This window comes from Manis pentadactyla, chromosome 4 (genome assembly GCF_030020395.1).
Source record: "Manis pentadactyla isolate mManPen7 chromosome 4, mManPen7.hap1, whole genome shotgun sequence".
NCBI classification, from domain to species: domain Eukaryota; kingdom Metazoa; phylum Chordata; class Mammalia; order Pholidota; family Manidae; genus Manis; species Manis pentadactyla.
The window spans coordinates 42,965,824-42,980,526 of NC_080022.1; the positions used below are offsets into that span (position 1 = coordinate 42,965,824).

The 14,703-nt window shown below is 39.7% G+C and overlaps 1 protein-coding gene across 2 annotated transcripts; it reads right to left on the minus strand.

Annotated features, from left to right (window-relative positions):
• Positions 1-5,449: 5,449 nt before the first annotated feature.
• Positions 5,450-14,101, minus strand: MAGOH (mago homolog, exon junction complex subunit). Of its 2 annotated transcripts, XM_036892867.2 has the most exons (6): positions 13,908-14,046; positions 11,861-12,046; positions 11,664-11,722; positions 10,314-10,424; positions 6,801-6,883; positions 5,450-5,701 (listed from the first exon to the last, which is right to left on the minus strand). In XM_036892867.2, the coding sequence occupies exons 3-6, from the start codon at positions 11,676-11,678 to the stop codon at positions 5,602-5,604; spliced, it is 309 nt and encodes a 102-aa protein (XP_036748762.1). In that variant the 5' UTR covers positions 11,679-11,722; positions 11,861-12,046; positions 13,908-14,046; the 3' UTR covers positions 5,450-5,601. The 2 variants fall into 2 exon arrangements, with proteins under 2 accessions (XP_036748762.1, XP_036748761.1); XM_036892866.2 differs by lacking the exon at positions 11,861-12,046 and having other exon boundaries at positions 13,908-14,101.
• Between the last annotated feature and the right edge of the window lie 602 nt (positions 14,102-14,703).

Sequence of the window (14,703 nt, forward strand, 5' to 3'; positions counted from 1 at the left end):
AGGTGTGTGTGAGGCTCTTCTACACAGGCCTCTACCAGGCTCCTCTGGCTTCACTGCCGCTGGTGCACGTGAGCCGTGCCCAGGCTGTTCAGTCACACTGCTGTGGGCTCACACAAGCCTCTCCTGGTCCCATCTGGTGCCACTGGTGCACGGATCCGCTCCCGGTCCCTTCCAGCGCTGCTGTCCCTGGCACATGCTGCCACTATCCCGCTACTGGGCCGGTGTGTCGGGGTCCACACCAGTTGGAGGAACAACTGGCAGACTGCTTAGTGCTGTGAGGGGCTTCAGAGCTGCACTGCCTCCCCAGGGTTTAGGGCGCCTAAGTTTCCCCGGGATTCCCAGCTGCTGGCTATGTGTGCCAGGACAACTTCGTCCAGCTATGGGGTCCCTGTCTCTTTAAGACTTGTAGAAAGCACTCGCTTTTCTTTTGTCTCAGGGGTGTCGGTTGCGGGGACCTGCCCACAGGTTTTGCTTTTCTGTTTCTGTAATATCCAGCACCCCATGCATCTTGTGTCTGCATTCCAGGTGCGGATTTCTAGAGCTGGTTGTTTAGCAGTCCTGGGCTTTCACTCCCTCCCTGTTCCAACTCCTTTCTTCCTGCCAGATTCTGGGGTGGGGGAGCATTCGGGTCCCGCCTGGCCGCGGCTTGTATCTTATCCCCTTTGTGTGATGTTGTGTTCTCGCAGATGTAGATGTATCCTGGCTGTTGTACTGCATCCACTGGTGTCTCTTTTAAGAATAGTTGTATTTATTGTATTTTTGTAAATATATATGTTTTGGAGAGGAGATTTCCTCTGAACTACTCACGCTTCCATCTTTCCATGATCCTCTGTCTGGAGTGGATTCTTTAGGGATTTTTATGTACAATATTATGTCATTTGCAAACAGTGACAGTTTGACTTCTTCCTTACCAATCTGAATGCCTTTTATTTCTTTGTTTTGTCTGATGTGGCTAGGACCTCCAGTACTATGTTGAATAAAAGCGGGGTGAGTGGCCATCCTTGTTTTGTTCCTGATCTTAGGGGAAAAGCTTTGATCTTCTTGCTGTTCAGTATAATGTTGGCTGTGGGTTTGTCATATATGGCCTTTATTATATTGAGGTACTTGCCCTCTATACCCATTTTGTTGAGAGTTTTTATCATGAATGGATGTTGAATTTTGTCAAATGCTTTTTCAGCATCTATGGAGATGATCATGTGGTTTTTGTCCTTCTTTTTGTTGATGTGGTGGATGATGTTGATGGATTTTCGGATGTTGTACCATCCTTGCATCCCTGAGATGAATTCCACTTGATCAAGGTGTATGATCCTCTTGATGTAGTTTTGAATTCGGTTTGCTAGTATTTTGTTGAGTATTTTTGCATCTATGTTCATCAGGTATATTGGTCTGTAGTTTTCTTTTTTTGTGGTGTCTTTCCCTTGTTTTGGACTAGAGTGATGCTGGCCTCATAGAATGAGTTTGGGAGTATTCCCTCCTCTCCTATTTTTTGGAAAACTTTAAGGAGAATGGGTATTATGTCTTATCTAAATGTCTGATAAAATTCAGCATTGAATCCATCTGGTCTGGGACTTTTATTCTTGGGTAGTTTTTTGATTACCACTTCAATTTCATTGCTGGTAATTGGTCTGTTTAGATGTTCTGTTTCTTCCTGGGTCAGTCTTGGAAGGTTGTATTTTTCTAGAAAGTTGTCCACTTCTTCTAGGTTATCCAGTTTTTTAGCATATATTTTTTCATAGTATTCTCTAAAAATTCCTTGTATTTCTGTGGTGTCCTTTAGTGACTTTCCTTTCTCTTTTCTGATTCTGTTTATGTGTGTAGACTCTCTTTTTTTCTTGATAAGTCTGGCTAAGGGTTTATCTATTTGATTTTCTCAAAGAACTAGCTCCTGCTTTCACTGCTTCTTTCTATTGTTTTAGTCTTCTCGATTTTATTTATTTCTGCTCTAATCTATATTATATCCCTCCTTCTACTGACTTTGGGCCTCATTTGTTCTTCTTTTTCTAGTTTTGTTAATTGTCAGTTTAGACTGTTCATATGGGATTGTTCTTCTGAGGTAGGCCCATATTGCGGTATACTTTCCTCTTGGTACCACCTTTGCTGCATCCCACAGATTTTGTGGTGTTAAATTATTGTTGTCATTTGTCTCCATATATTACTTGTTCTCTGTTTTTATTTGGTCATTGATTCATTGGTTATTTAGGAGCATGTTGTTAAGCCTCCATGTGTTTGTAGGCTATTTCGTTGTGTTTTTTTGTGTGTAATTTATTTCTAGTTTCACACCTTTGTGGTCTGAGAAGCTGGTTGGTACAGTTTCAATCTTTTTGAATTTGTCAAAGCTCTTTATGTGGCCTAGAATATAATCTACTCTTGAAAATACTCCATGTGCACTTGAGAAGAATGTGTATCCTGCTGCTTTTGGGTGGAGAGTTCTGTAGATGTTGGTTAGGTCCATCTGCTCTAATGTGTTGTTCAGTGCCTCTGTCTCCTTATTTTCTGTCTGGTGGATCTGTCCTTTGGAGTGAGTGGAGTGTTGAAGTCTCCTAGAATGAATGCATTGCATTCTGTTTCCCCTTTTAATTGTTAGCATTTGTCTGTCATATGTAGGTGCTCCTGTGTTGCATGCATAGATATTTATATCTATTTATATCTCTTGCTGATTTATATCTCTTGCTGGATTGACCCCTTTATCATTACGTAATGTCCATCTTTGTTTCTTGTGACTTTGTTTTAAAGTCTATTTTGTCTGATACCAGTACTGCAACACCTGCTTTTTTCTCCCTAGTAGTTGCATGAAATATTTTTTTCCATCCCTTTAGTCTGTGTATGCCTTTGCCTTTGGGTTTGAAGTGAGTCTCTTGTAGGCAGCATATAGTTGGGTCTTGTTTTTTTATCCATTCAGTGACTCTATGTCTTTCGATTGGTGCATTCAGACCATTTATATTTAGGGTGATTATCAGTAAGTGTGTACTTATTGCCATTGCAGACTTTAAATTCGTGGTTACCAAAGGTCCAAGGGTAACTTCCTTACTATCTAAGAGTCTAACTTAACTCAGTATGCTATTATAAATACAATCTAAAGGTTCTTCTTTTCCCCTCCTTTTTTTCCTCCTGTATTTTTTATACATTAGGTATCATATTCTGTAGACTTTGTTTACCCCTTTTTATTACTCTGCTGACAGCTATTTAACCTTAGGAGCACTTCCATCTATAGCAGTCCCTCCAAAATACACTATAGAGATGGTTTGTGGGAGCTAAATTCTCTCAGCTTTTGCTTATCTGGAAATTGTTTAATCCCCCTTCAAATTTAAATGATAATCTTGCTGGATAAAGTCTTCTTGGATCGAGGCCCTTCTGCTTCATGGCATTAAATACATCATGCCACTCCCTTCTGGCCTGTAAGGTTTCTGTTGAGAAGTCAGATGATAGCCTGATGGGTTTTCCTTTGTATGTGATCTTATTTCTCTCTCTGGCTGCTTTTAATAGTCTGTCCTATCCTTGATCTTTGCCATTTTAATTATTATGTCTTGGTGTTGTTCTCCTCGGGTCCCTTGTGTTGGGAGATCTGTGTACCTTCATGGCCTGAGAGACTATCTCCTTCCCCAGATTGGGGAAGTTTTCAGCAACTACCTTCTCAAAGACACTTTCTATCCCTTTTTCTCTTTTTCTTCTGGTACCCCCATAATGCGAATATTGTTCTGTTTGGACTGGCCACATAGTTCTCTCAATATTCTTTCATTCCTAGAGATCCTTTTTTCTCTGTGCTTCAGCTTTTTTGTATTCCTCTTCTCTAGTTCCTATTTCATTTATTGTCTCCACCATATCTAATCTGCTTTTAATACCCTCCATTGTGCTCTTCAACTATTGGATCTCCGTCCTAAATTCATTCTGAGTTCTTGAATATTTTTCTGTACCTCCATGAGCATGTTTATGATTTCTATTTTGAAATCTCTTTCAGGAAGATTTATTAACTCAGTCTCACTCGGTCCTTTCCCTGGTGTTGAGATTTTACTTTGAACCAGGTTCCTCTGACATTTCATGTTTGTTATGCGGTGCCCTCTAGTGCCTAGAACTCTACTCTCTGCAGCTGCTCAGCCCCTGGAGCAATGTTGGGGGTCGCAGGGGAGTGGTGCTGTTTCGTTTCATGGCTGCTGTGCCTGTCTCCACTGCCAGAACCAGTGGGCTGAGCACAGAGACGTAAGCCTCTATGCTTTGTGTTTGTAGCTACCATAGGCGGGGCTTCCCTCTGGCTCACCTGACGCCAGGGCAGGAGCTTCTGTTTTGAGAGCCAGGTGCAGCCTAGCCGGGAGGAAGACAGAGCACGCTATGTATCATGGTGGGAGGCCTTGGAGCTGTGTAGCTAGCCAGAGGTATGGAGTGCCTGAAGATCATTTAAGGTCCCAACCTGCTGGGCAGAGTGCACCTGGACTATTTTGTCTACCCATCCTTTCTCCTGAGCAGTAAGCTCTGTGCAATCCTTGCCCCTTTAGCAGCCCTTGTGCTGTTAGTCTCTCAGACTGCCCGCCCAGATCAGCCAGATATGAATTGTTTTCCACAAGCAGCTGGAATCTCCCCCTCCAGGTATTTGCCTTATCTTTCCAACCCCACTAATCACCAGAGCACCACGCAATGTAGGTTCATGCTCCCAGAGCATATCTCCAGGGCTAGGTGTTCAGCAGTCCCAGGCCTGCACCCCCTCCCTGCTCTGTTTCTCTTCCTCCCGCCAGTGAGCTGGGGTGGGAGAAGGGCTTGGGTCCTACAGGGCCACAGCTTTGGTACATTACCCTGTTCCGTGAGGTCTGCTCTTCTCTCCAGGTGTATGCAGACTGGTGCAGCCCTCTTTCCTGTTGCTCTTTCAGGATTAGTTGTATTAATTATATTTTCGTATTATATTGGTTTTAGGAGGAGATCTGTCTCACCTCTCATGCTGCCATCTTTAATCCAATCCCTCTCATACACTGTATTCTTAAATTTTTCTTCAAATTGTCACAAACGTCTAAACTTTTTTCCAATATATTTAGAAAAAAATCCACGTTTAAGTGGACCTGCCCAGTTTAAACCTTTTCTTCAAGGGTCAACTGTACTTCAGTAACATCAAGTATCCAGTGTTCAAATTTCCTTAATGATGTCAATTTTACATTCTTGAATCATGATCCAAATAGGGTCCAAACATTGTATTATGTATCTCTTAAATCACCTTTAATCTGTAGGTTCCCACTCCATCTCTATTTTAGATTACAATTTATTAATTGAAGAAACCAGATCCCTCTGGAGTTCCCTCTGGATATTGCTGATTGGATTTCCACTGTACTTTTTAACATGTTTCTCTATTATTTCCTGTAAATTGGTAGTTATGTCTAGAGTTGATTAGATTTTTTGGGCAATACTTTAATAGGATGTTAGTATTTGAAAAAGTAATTGAGAAAAATCCACATATTCAGATCTTTATAAAATAATAAAAATTGCATTTTGTTTCATATTTATTAAAGACAATCATTTTTAGTTTATAAAAAAAATACTGCCCTGATATACACAAAAATTTCCTGATAATGGTAATTAAAAACAACTACTTCCACCCCCCTTGTGTCCACACCAATATTCAATCTAGATTGGCTTAATCTTGAAGTGTAATCCAATAAGACTGAACACCAAACACTTCAGGTCCTGGACAAGATAATAAAATACTCGTAAGCCTTCTGGATCCCTATGATACAAGAGGAAAAATATGTTTAAAAAGCTGAGGAAAACTGAAAGAAAATAATATTTAATTACCCAGATTACTTACATACCAAGATATTCCTCATAAAGGTACTTACAGAATTAAAACTCTGAAAACAATCAAGCTTCCAAAAAGGAAAAAGCTACATGCTATATATTAAAATAAAATATTATGAGGTCACTTAAAATGTTAAGGTTTTTTTAAAATAGGGAAATGCTTATATTAAATGAAAAAAATAATAAAATAACAGATTGTTGACCTCAGTTATATTTTTTTGTGCCTTTAAGAAACTAAATATTTTTTAATACAAGGAAAAAAGATAAATACTTCAGGATATTAAAGATCATCTAATAAGTTTATTTCTACTTTCCTACATTTCCTGTATTTTCTACAATGAGCATGTATTATGTTTGGATTTAGGAAAACTTTTTTTAAAGTAGTAGTACTAGGCTGGACCAAGAGGCTGAAGATTACTGTGGCATAACTGGCCAACAGCAAGACTGTCCAAAGGAGGAGTTATGCCCAACGGGTACTAAAAGTGAGCCATATCGAATCCCAAATCCTCAAAACACCAGAGCCAAAGAGGTCGCCAAATTCTAAGGACTCTTTGTAGCATACAGATTCATGTCAACTTTATAATTTACCCTCTTGACATGAATTTTTAAATTTATATTCTAAATAATTTAAAGTGTCACAGAAGTCAGACATGTATTAGTCTAACTGGCCAACACTGTGGAAGGTGTTAGACTCAGTGACGCTATAGTTTATCTCAAGCACTTCTTTTGTTGTATTTCCTTTTTCTAGCCAGATTCTTACCCACTTTGGCTTCTCCTATGGCATTACTCTGTGTGTATGTTTGTCATTGATAAACTCTTATTAGTAGTCACTGAATAAAGCATTAAAAGCAATATGAGCAAGCCCTAAAAAATATTTTGGAGTATCTCTCTAAAGAAGGGGCAAAGCTGATCCCTTCTGTCTTTCATTTGTACCAGATCTTATTGTCATGGTCCCAATTTGATTAACTGTTTCATATTAACCTGCTCCAAAACAGACACATCTGGATATGAGCATCATGAATACTTACTTGGATTGATTAACATCAATAAGAGAACCAATTTTTGATGTTGTGAAAGAAATGTGTTCATCTCCAATGACAATTTCAAGCTCCTAGAAACATTAAAAGAAAGTTAAGCTAAACTGGATTTTTCATCAACCACACAGAAGGATTCATCATAGGCCAACTCACATAAACTCTACTACAGATGGCTTCATAAGCCAGACGAGTTCACTCTCAGCACTAATCTGTACTGGGTACCAGAAACAAAGAGAAAGGATTAAATACTGGTTTAGCTTTTGAGTAACTCATACTCCTAGAGGCAATTGTGTTTGCAGGGCTCCACTATTTCTGGAATTTGGAAGAATTTACATAGTGCTTTGTATGAGTTTTCATTATTAATAATGAGGTGTTAACATGTATAAGTTTGTTTTACAAATACAAGAATCTAACCTTTCTGGGTAACAGGAGACAACAAAGAATTCCATACCTTGTCACTTACTAGCTGTATGCCCTTGGGTCTCAATTTCTAAATAGGGACACAAGTACCATAACATAAATCTTAAAAATATCTTTGGGGAATGGTGGTTTGATATTGTGTACCACCTATTGTTTTTGGGGCTCAGGAAAGATCAGCAGAATCAAAGATCTCTGGCATTGTGGATTTACAATCTAGTGAGCTCGACTTCTTTCTTCTTTTTTCTATTTCTTTTTGATTTATAGTCTTTCAATTATGAAAAGAACTAGAACAGAAAATAAATGATGAGACCAATATTCTCAACCCCAGATTTGAAAATGTTAATTTTGTCATACTTGTTTCAGATTTTTTTTAAAGAAATAAAACACTACAAAGTCTAGGTCCACCTCCCATTCCATTTTCCTTCCTGCATCCCCAGAAGTTGAGGTATATTCTTTCCGCTCGTGTTTTTAAATTTTTACATAAATGATCAGACTGTATCTATTCTTTTTTTATTCAACATTGTATGTCAAATCGTTCATTAGTTTTAATGCTTTAGAATATTCCATTCATTCCCCTACTGAAGCAGACTTATGTTCCTAGTTTTTACTATAAATGATGTGGCAAGAATATTCTTCCATTTATCTTCCTGTATATATATGAAAATGTCTCTAGGAAAATTCCTAGAAGCTGGCTATTATTAGTATTTTCAACTCTGCCGGATACTACCAAACTTCTCCCTGAAATGGGTGTCCCAGTATTATTCCCACCAGTATGTATGGTCCCCCTTTTCACAGCCTTTTTAAAACTTAGTGCCCTTTATTTTGGCCATTCTAATGGGTCTGAAATGGTATCTTATTACTATCCTAATTTTTGTTTTTCAATCAAACTGTAAATACTTTCACATATATTGGCCACTTGACTTTCCAGTTTCGTAAACTGTCTATTCATAACCTTTACACATTCTGCCACTGGGTTATCTTTTTATTATTAATTTATAGTTCTTTATATATTCTTAACATAAATCCATTTCTATGTTTTTGCCAGTATCTTCCTGTAGTGTGTGGCTTATCTTTCAGCTTTATTTTGATGTGTTTACCTAATTTAGGTTTTAAATTTAGGGAAGTCTAATTTACCAATCTTTTCCCTTGAGTTTAAAAAACTTCTCTACTTAGGAATTATAAAAGATAGTTTATATTTTCTTCTATTTTCTACAATCTTGCTTTATTTCTATAAATGCTCTAACTTTAAAATATTCCATGAATATATTGCCAATAGTCCTGGTACAATTTGTTAAACAATTCATCCTTCTATCCTTTTAATTTGAAAGTCTACTTCCACCATACATTGTTCCAAGTCCCATATATGCATGGGTTTGTTTCTGAGCTCTCTGTTCCACTGTTTCAGTCAGGCAGAACCATAGTACAAAGGACATTACAAGAAATCCCTGAAATTGTCTTGGCTATTCTTGCTCCTATGATCTTCCATGAATTCAATGCTATCAGGTTCTAGGAAAAATCCTGTTGTGATTTTGATTTGAATTGGAATCAATTTATAAATTATTTTGATGAAAATCAATATAATGAGTCTTCCCATCCACAAAGATGATACGTATTTTTATGGCCTTTCTCTAAAGTCCTTTCTCCTAAGTTTTTAAATTTACTCCCAAGTTCATCATAGCTTTTGCTGCTATTATGAGTAGGATTTTGTTTCTATCCACCACCTAATAGGTTATTGCTAGTACATAGGTGTATATCCTGCCCACTTCAAAGGAATGTTGTGATGGCTCAATGAGTTAACGGAGCTGAAAAATCTTATCAATGGTAAAGCAAAATACATATATATCGTATTACTGAGATCCTGTGGACATAAATTAAGAAGTTAGCTTTAGTAAGTACTGAGGATGGGATTTTATTTTCACTTTTCCTTAACAGTTGGCCCAACAGGTTAACTAGAAATTAGCTTATATGGGTTTTCATATTAACTTAATAAATATAATCATTCTTGAGCTTTTACTATACACTGGTACTACTTTAGTCATTAGAAATATAGCAATGAAAAAAATAGGTAAAATCTTTGTACTGTAGGAGCCTGCATATACACTGTGGTCTATTGTACTGGAGGGGGGAAGGGATACATAAAGGAGTACAAACAAGACAATTTCAGACAATGATAAAAGCTATGAAAAAAAATATTTATGTTTTTAGAAAAATGATGGGGACGGGCATTTTAGATTGGATGGACAAGCAAGACATCACTGAGGAAGTGACATTTGAAGACTGCAATAAAAAAGATGTCTTGGATAGAATATTCCAGGCAGTATGCAGCATATGCAAAGATCCTAAACTGAGAATAACTTAGATGTGTCTAAGGAACAGAAATAAGGCCAGTGTTGAGTCTTGAATATGGTGGAGACATTGTCAGAATGGCAGAAGATAAGGTAGGAGTTTGGATCTTATTTTAAACGCATTGGGGAGACATTACAGAGTTTAAAATCAGTGGAATAGTTTGCATTTGAAAAGATTAGTCAGGCTTCAGGGTAGAAAAACAGGCTGTATAGAGCAAGAGGAGAAGCAAGGAAATAAAAAGTCTGGATTAGGAAGGAGCAGTTGACGTGAAATCTTTCCTGTTTAGTCAAATATGACAGTGGCTTTAAAAATTTTTACAACAGTCTTCAGAATAAATATATAAACCATGGATTTAAAACACATACTTAGTTATTTGCATGATCTTCATTCCATTTGATTATTGAAATAACTATGTTCTGTTTATCTTTGTATCCTCACAATGCTTGGTCCATATTAGTTACTCAGTGAGGTGGGCAGCAAAACTCTTGAGGGGAGGAAGGGGGCTGTTCCATGAAGAAATTCAGGGCTGGGCTCTAGGTTCAGCCCCATCACCTGTTCTCTGTTCTTCCCTGTGGGATTACTGCTTCCTCAGACCAAGGTGCTGGCAGTCTACTTTGTGTATGGCTCCATAACACACACACACAAACATACAGGTGGATTTGGTGTCATATGCACAGTAGTAAACCTCATCTCATTTGTAAGATGCCTACAGTAAAGGAGAGTTGCCAAACCACTCACCTGCCGGCCCACTCGGTCAGGAGGAGGCCACAAAGCATCATCTTCTTTGGTAATTTCACTGTCATCAATTATTCTCTTCAGTTCCTCCATCACACTTTTATGTACATATGCCTGAAAGCAAGTTAAAAAACAGAATTTAAGTTGTATCCCTAAGCATTGTTCTGAGTCAGATATTGATAAAAGACTGCTCCTGAAAATTTTTTCCTGGCACCTCTGTAGGTGGGGAGACATTTAGGCTTGGCCTCAGCATGCTGAGGAAGAGGGCAGGGTCAGAAGTATCCAGTGATTACATCTCAACCCACCATCTACTTGTTTTTACTTCCTGGCACCTCCTGTTCACTCAGACCTTCTCTTTGCGTACATACCCAACTCATATCTAAACTCAAAACAAAAGATCTTTGAGTAATCCTGGTTTTTCTTAACTAGAGGACACGACTCTGAAGAGCACAGACATGTCTTTTAAAATACATTTTGCATATTAGTCCATGTTAAAAAAGTGTGAGGATGCTGATGAGTGGGTAAGCATAAAACTGACTGCTAGTTAAATATAATAGTATAAAAACAATTTGACTGTTAAGACATTTTCAAATGAGACAAAGTGGTTAGAAGGCTAGAGTAACCTTGGTGAAGCCTTAATGGGGTGGTAGAAATCACACCAAAACGAAGCACATGGACTTGACAGAGGGAGGCATAAGTTTGAATTCCTGCCTATCTCTTACCAGCTGGGGTGAATTTGAACAAGCCCCATAATTAATATCTGGGCCTTCATGATCTTATCTGTAAAGGGCATATAATAACACCCATAACAAAGGGTTACAATCAGGGTTAAATAAGATTATGTATGTAAAATACCTAGTAACATGCCTGCCACCTAACATGCACTCAGTGATGTTGTTAACTGCTTTCCCATGCTCCCTTTCCCTATTCAAATGCAAATTAGAGTTCTATTGAGGACAACCTACCAGGGAATATACCAAACACTGAAGTATAACATTTAATTTTATACACACACATAGGAGATTTGGGGTAGGTTTCACTATTTCTGTTTACACAGATGGAGAAATTGAGATTTAGCAGTTCAACCAGGGAATTTGCCCAAGGTCACATGGCTAGTAAGTAGCAGATTCAGGGTTCAAACCAAGATTTTCAAGACTTCAAATGATTACCAGTAATCAACTCAGCACTGTGAATGAAAATATAAACTAAAGGATTTGAGAAACACTTTAGAAGCTGTTTAGATACATGTCTATACCTTCCTATTCTTTATCTTTCAATGCTATTCCCAGAAAGAACAAAAACAAGACAGACAGCTAAACTGTAGTGGATGAAAGCTCTCAGAAGGCTCATTACCTCTTTTCTGATCATGACATCGTTTTTGTAATTGCTGTTGTTGGCATATCTCAATTTCCCTGTGGGAGGCAAAAAGCAAATTCAGTGTATAATAAAAGCATGAATAAAGCATCATTAGTTTATCAAGACTAATCACTGTTGCTTAAAGTGTATCCTAACTTTCCCTTCAAAGTGTCTAACATTTATTTTTTTTATACCTTTGGTGCTTCAATGGGAGTAGTCGTTTCAATTCTTCACTTTAGGCTATCAAATAGCCTCACAGCCAAAAATACAGCTGACACTGAATTACGGTTCTTGCAAAAGGCAGCTCAGGTGCGATAAAGGAACACAGGCAGACTCTTTTGTGACTGGCAAACCATATCTCTGCAGGTTAATGTCTTCAGCTGAAAACAGGGATAGTAATGGGTAACTTACCTGTGCACAAGCCTCCTGAAGCTCATATGAGTTGCAAAAGTATTTTGAAACTGTAAAATGCTGTTTACATATATTATCATGTGACCCTGCAACACTCTGATCTATTCCTAAAATGGAAAAGTTGTGGTTTTATTATTGAACATATTCGGTATAGAAAGCTCTTTGTGTATATGTGCATCTGACAGGCTAATCTGGGTAAATGGTGGATATGAAGGAAAAGATAAAGGGAAATAAAGAAGATGATTTTTCTCATGTAGAATAGAAGGTCCAGATGTAAAAAGAGCCAAATTAATTGAGGCCTCACTGCACCATCTATGCCACAGGTCTCCATTCAGTTCATTCTCCACACAGCAGACAATGTGATGTAGTAGCAGATTTGTCTTATTAGGCTACTCTAATATGTGGGTACTGACAATGGCTTCCCACTGCCTCCATGATATAACCAAATTCCTCAACATGCGGCACTGCCAAGCTGAGTCCCTGTCTGCCTTTCCACCCCTCTCTCACACAGCTGCATTAAACTGTCTGGTTTCTGCCGGAAACATCTCATGCACATTTTTGGTTTTCAGCCTCTTTGCCTTTAATGCTGTCCAAAATGCCTTCTTGACTCTCATCTGCCTTATCAACTCAAATCCTCCAACCCTCCTCCCCAACTCATTTATGTAGGAAGCCTTCTCTGACCTTGAGGCTGGATTAGGTGCCTTTTTTTCTGCTCCCAGAATCCCTCTGTTTCTTTCTGTCACAGCACCCAATACACTGTCTCGTCACTGTTTACAGATCTATCTCCTCACAGTTGAAGCTTGTCAAATTCATCTATGTGCCCACATTTAGTGGGAGTTTTCATCTTTGGTTCCTTTTTCTTCACTACAGTGCTCCCTCCCCAAATCCTATCAATCAGCAAAGTCCTATTGGTTCTGCCTCCAACACTATCTTCACCCTTCTCTCCACTTTTATTATTACCCTATTCCCAATCAGCATCACTTCTGTCTTGACAATTGTAATCATCTCCTAATAAGTAGCCCAATTTTCCACTCTTGCCCATTCTGCACTCAATAATTAGAATACTTTTTCAAGAACAGATCACATCTCCTCTCTGCTTAAAACTTTCCAATGGCTTTCTGCTGCACTTAAAACCCAAACTCTTTACTCTGGCCTAGAAAGACCTACATAGTGTGACCCCTGCCTACTTACTTATCCGACATCATCTACTATTCTCCCCAGAGCTTACTTTTCAGCCACACTGGCCACGGGAAACACGCCTAGCTCATTCCTGGCTCTATGGCTTTGACACTTGTTAGTCCCTGTCTACAACGCTTTTTCCTGAGCTTCACAAGGCTGGCTCCTTTTGTCCATCAGGGCTCAATTCAAGTAACTCCTCCTCAGAGAGCAATTCAATGGCCACCCTATCTAAAAGCAGCCCACCGGCAATTAGTTCGTCATTTTGTTTTATTTTCTGACTACTCATCACTATCTGGAATCTTTTTTGTTTATGATATCTCTCTTTCAACACTAGAACACAAATTTCATGAAAGTGGAAACTTGCCTATCGTTCACTCCGGTATCCCAGACTGTGGAACAGAGCCTGGCGCAAAGTAGGCGCTCAGTCAGTGTTTGCTGAATGAAGCATTCTGGTCAAAAATGTCACTAAACCACAGAACGTGCACATGGACAGAAAGGATCAGTGGGGCAGACACAAAAACGTTCCCTTCCAATCCGCGCCGCACGGTGTCAGTCCTTTTCTAGTTCCTCGCACATCCAGGCCTCCCGGCCTCCCCACCGCCCGATCCCAGGCCCAGCCCTTGCTTCCGGGGGACGGGAGGCAGTTCTTACCGTCGGGTCGGAACTCAAACTCCAGAAACTCGTGGCCGAATTTGCCCTTGTGACCAACGTAGTAACGCAGATAAAAATCACTCTCCATGGCTCCTAACCAGGCAACCGAGAACAAATTCCAATAGTAAACCGTACCAAGGATGCATGCGCGCGACACTGACGTTTACTGCGGCGCGCGGAAACGACGTCAAGGCAACGCCGTAGCCCGGAGCGAAGTGGCCCCTGCCCTCCCCCGCCCGGAAGTGGGGACCAGAGTGCCCGCCCCCGGCGGAAACAAAGCTCCTTTTACCTGGGCAGCACCGCCGTCTCAGCCCCAGGCTAGAAACCGGCGGATGCTCGCTGCGCGGAGATCGCCTGGACTCGACCCCAAAAACCGCCCGGGGCCCTCATTTGGGTTCCCGCAGGGGTTCTGGCAACCGCTTTTCAAGACCTCAGGCACAACACCCGAGTCTCGCCGTCCGTCCAGGCTCAACCTCCTGTTAAAATCACCTGACTTGTGAGAGTCGGACAAAGCTCACCTAGGTCTCAACAGTAAAACGGGGTTTTATGTTAAATGACCCGACTCCACAGAACACAGCGCACGATAGTGCTAGGTTGGCTCCGACTGAGCTTTGCTGTTTAAAGACCAATTCAAGAAAACCGTCTCAGCGACCCTTTCCCTGAAACCATCGTGGAGATGGCCATTTCCCTGGAACTAACTCGCCTGCACTGCTCCCTCATTTTATCTCTTTCTACCTTTTATTTTTTACCTTTTCCTTTCTACCTCACTGGTCTCTATTGTAGATGCTGTGAGTAG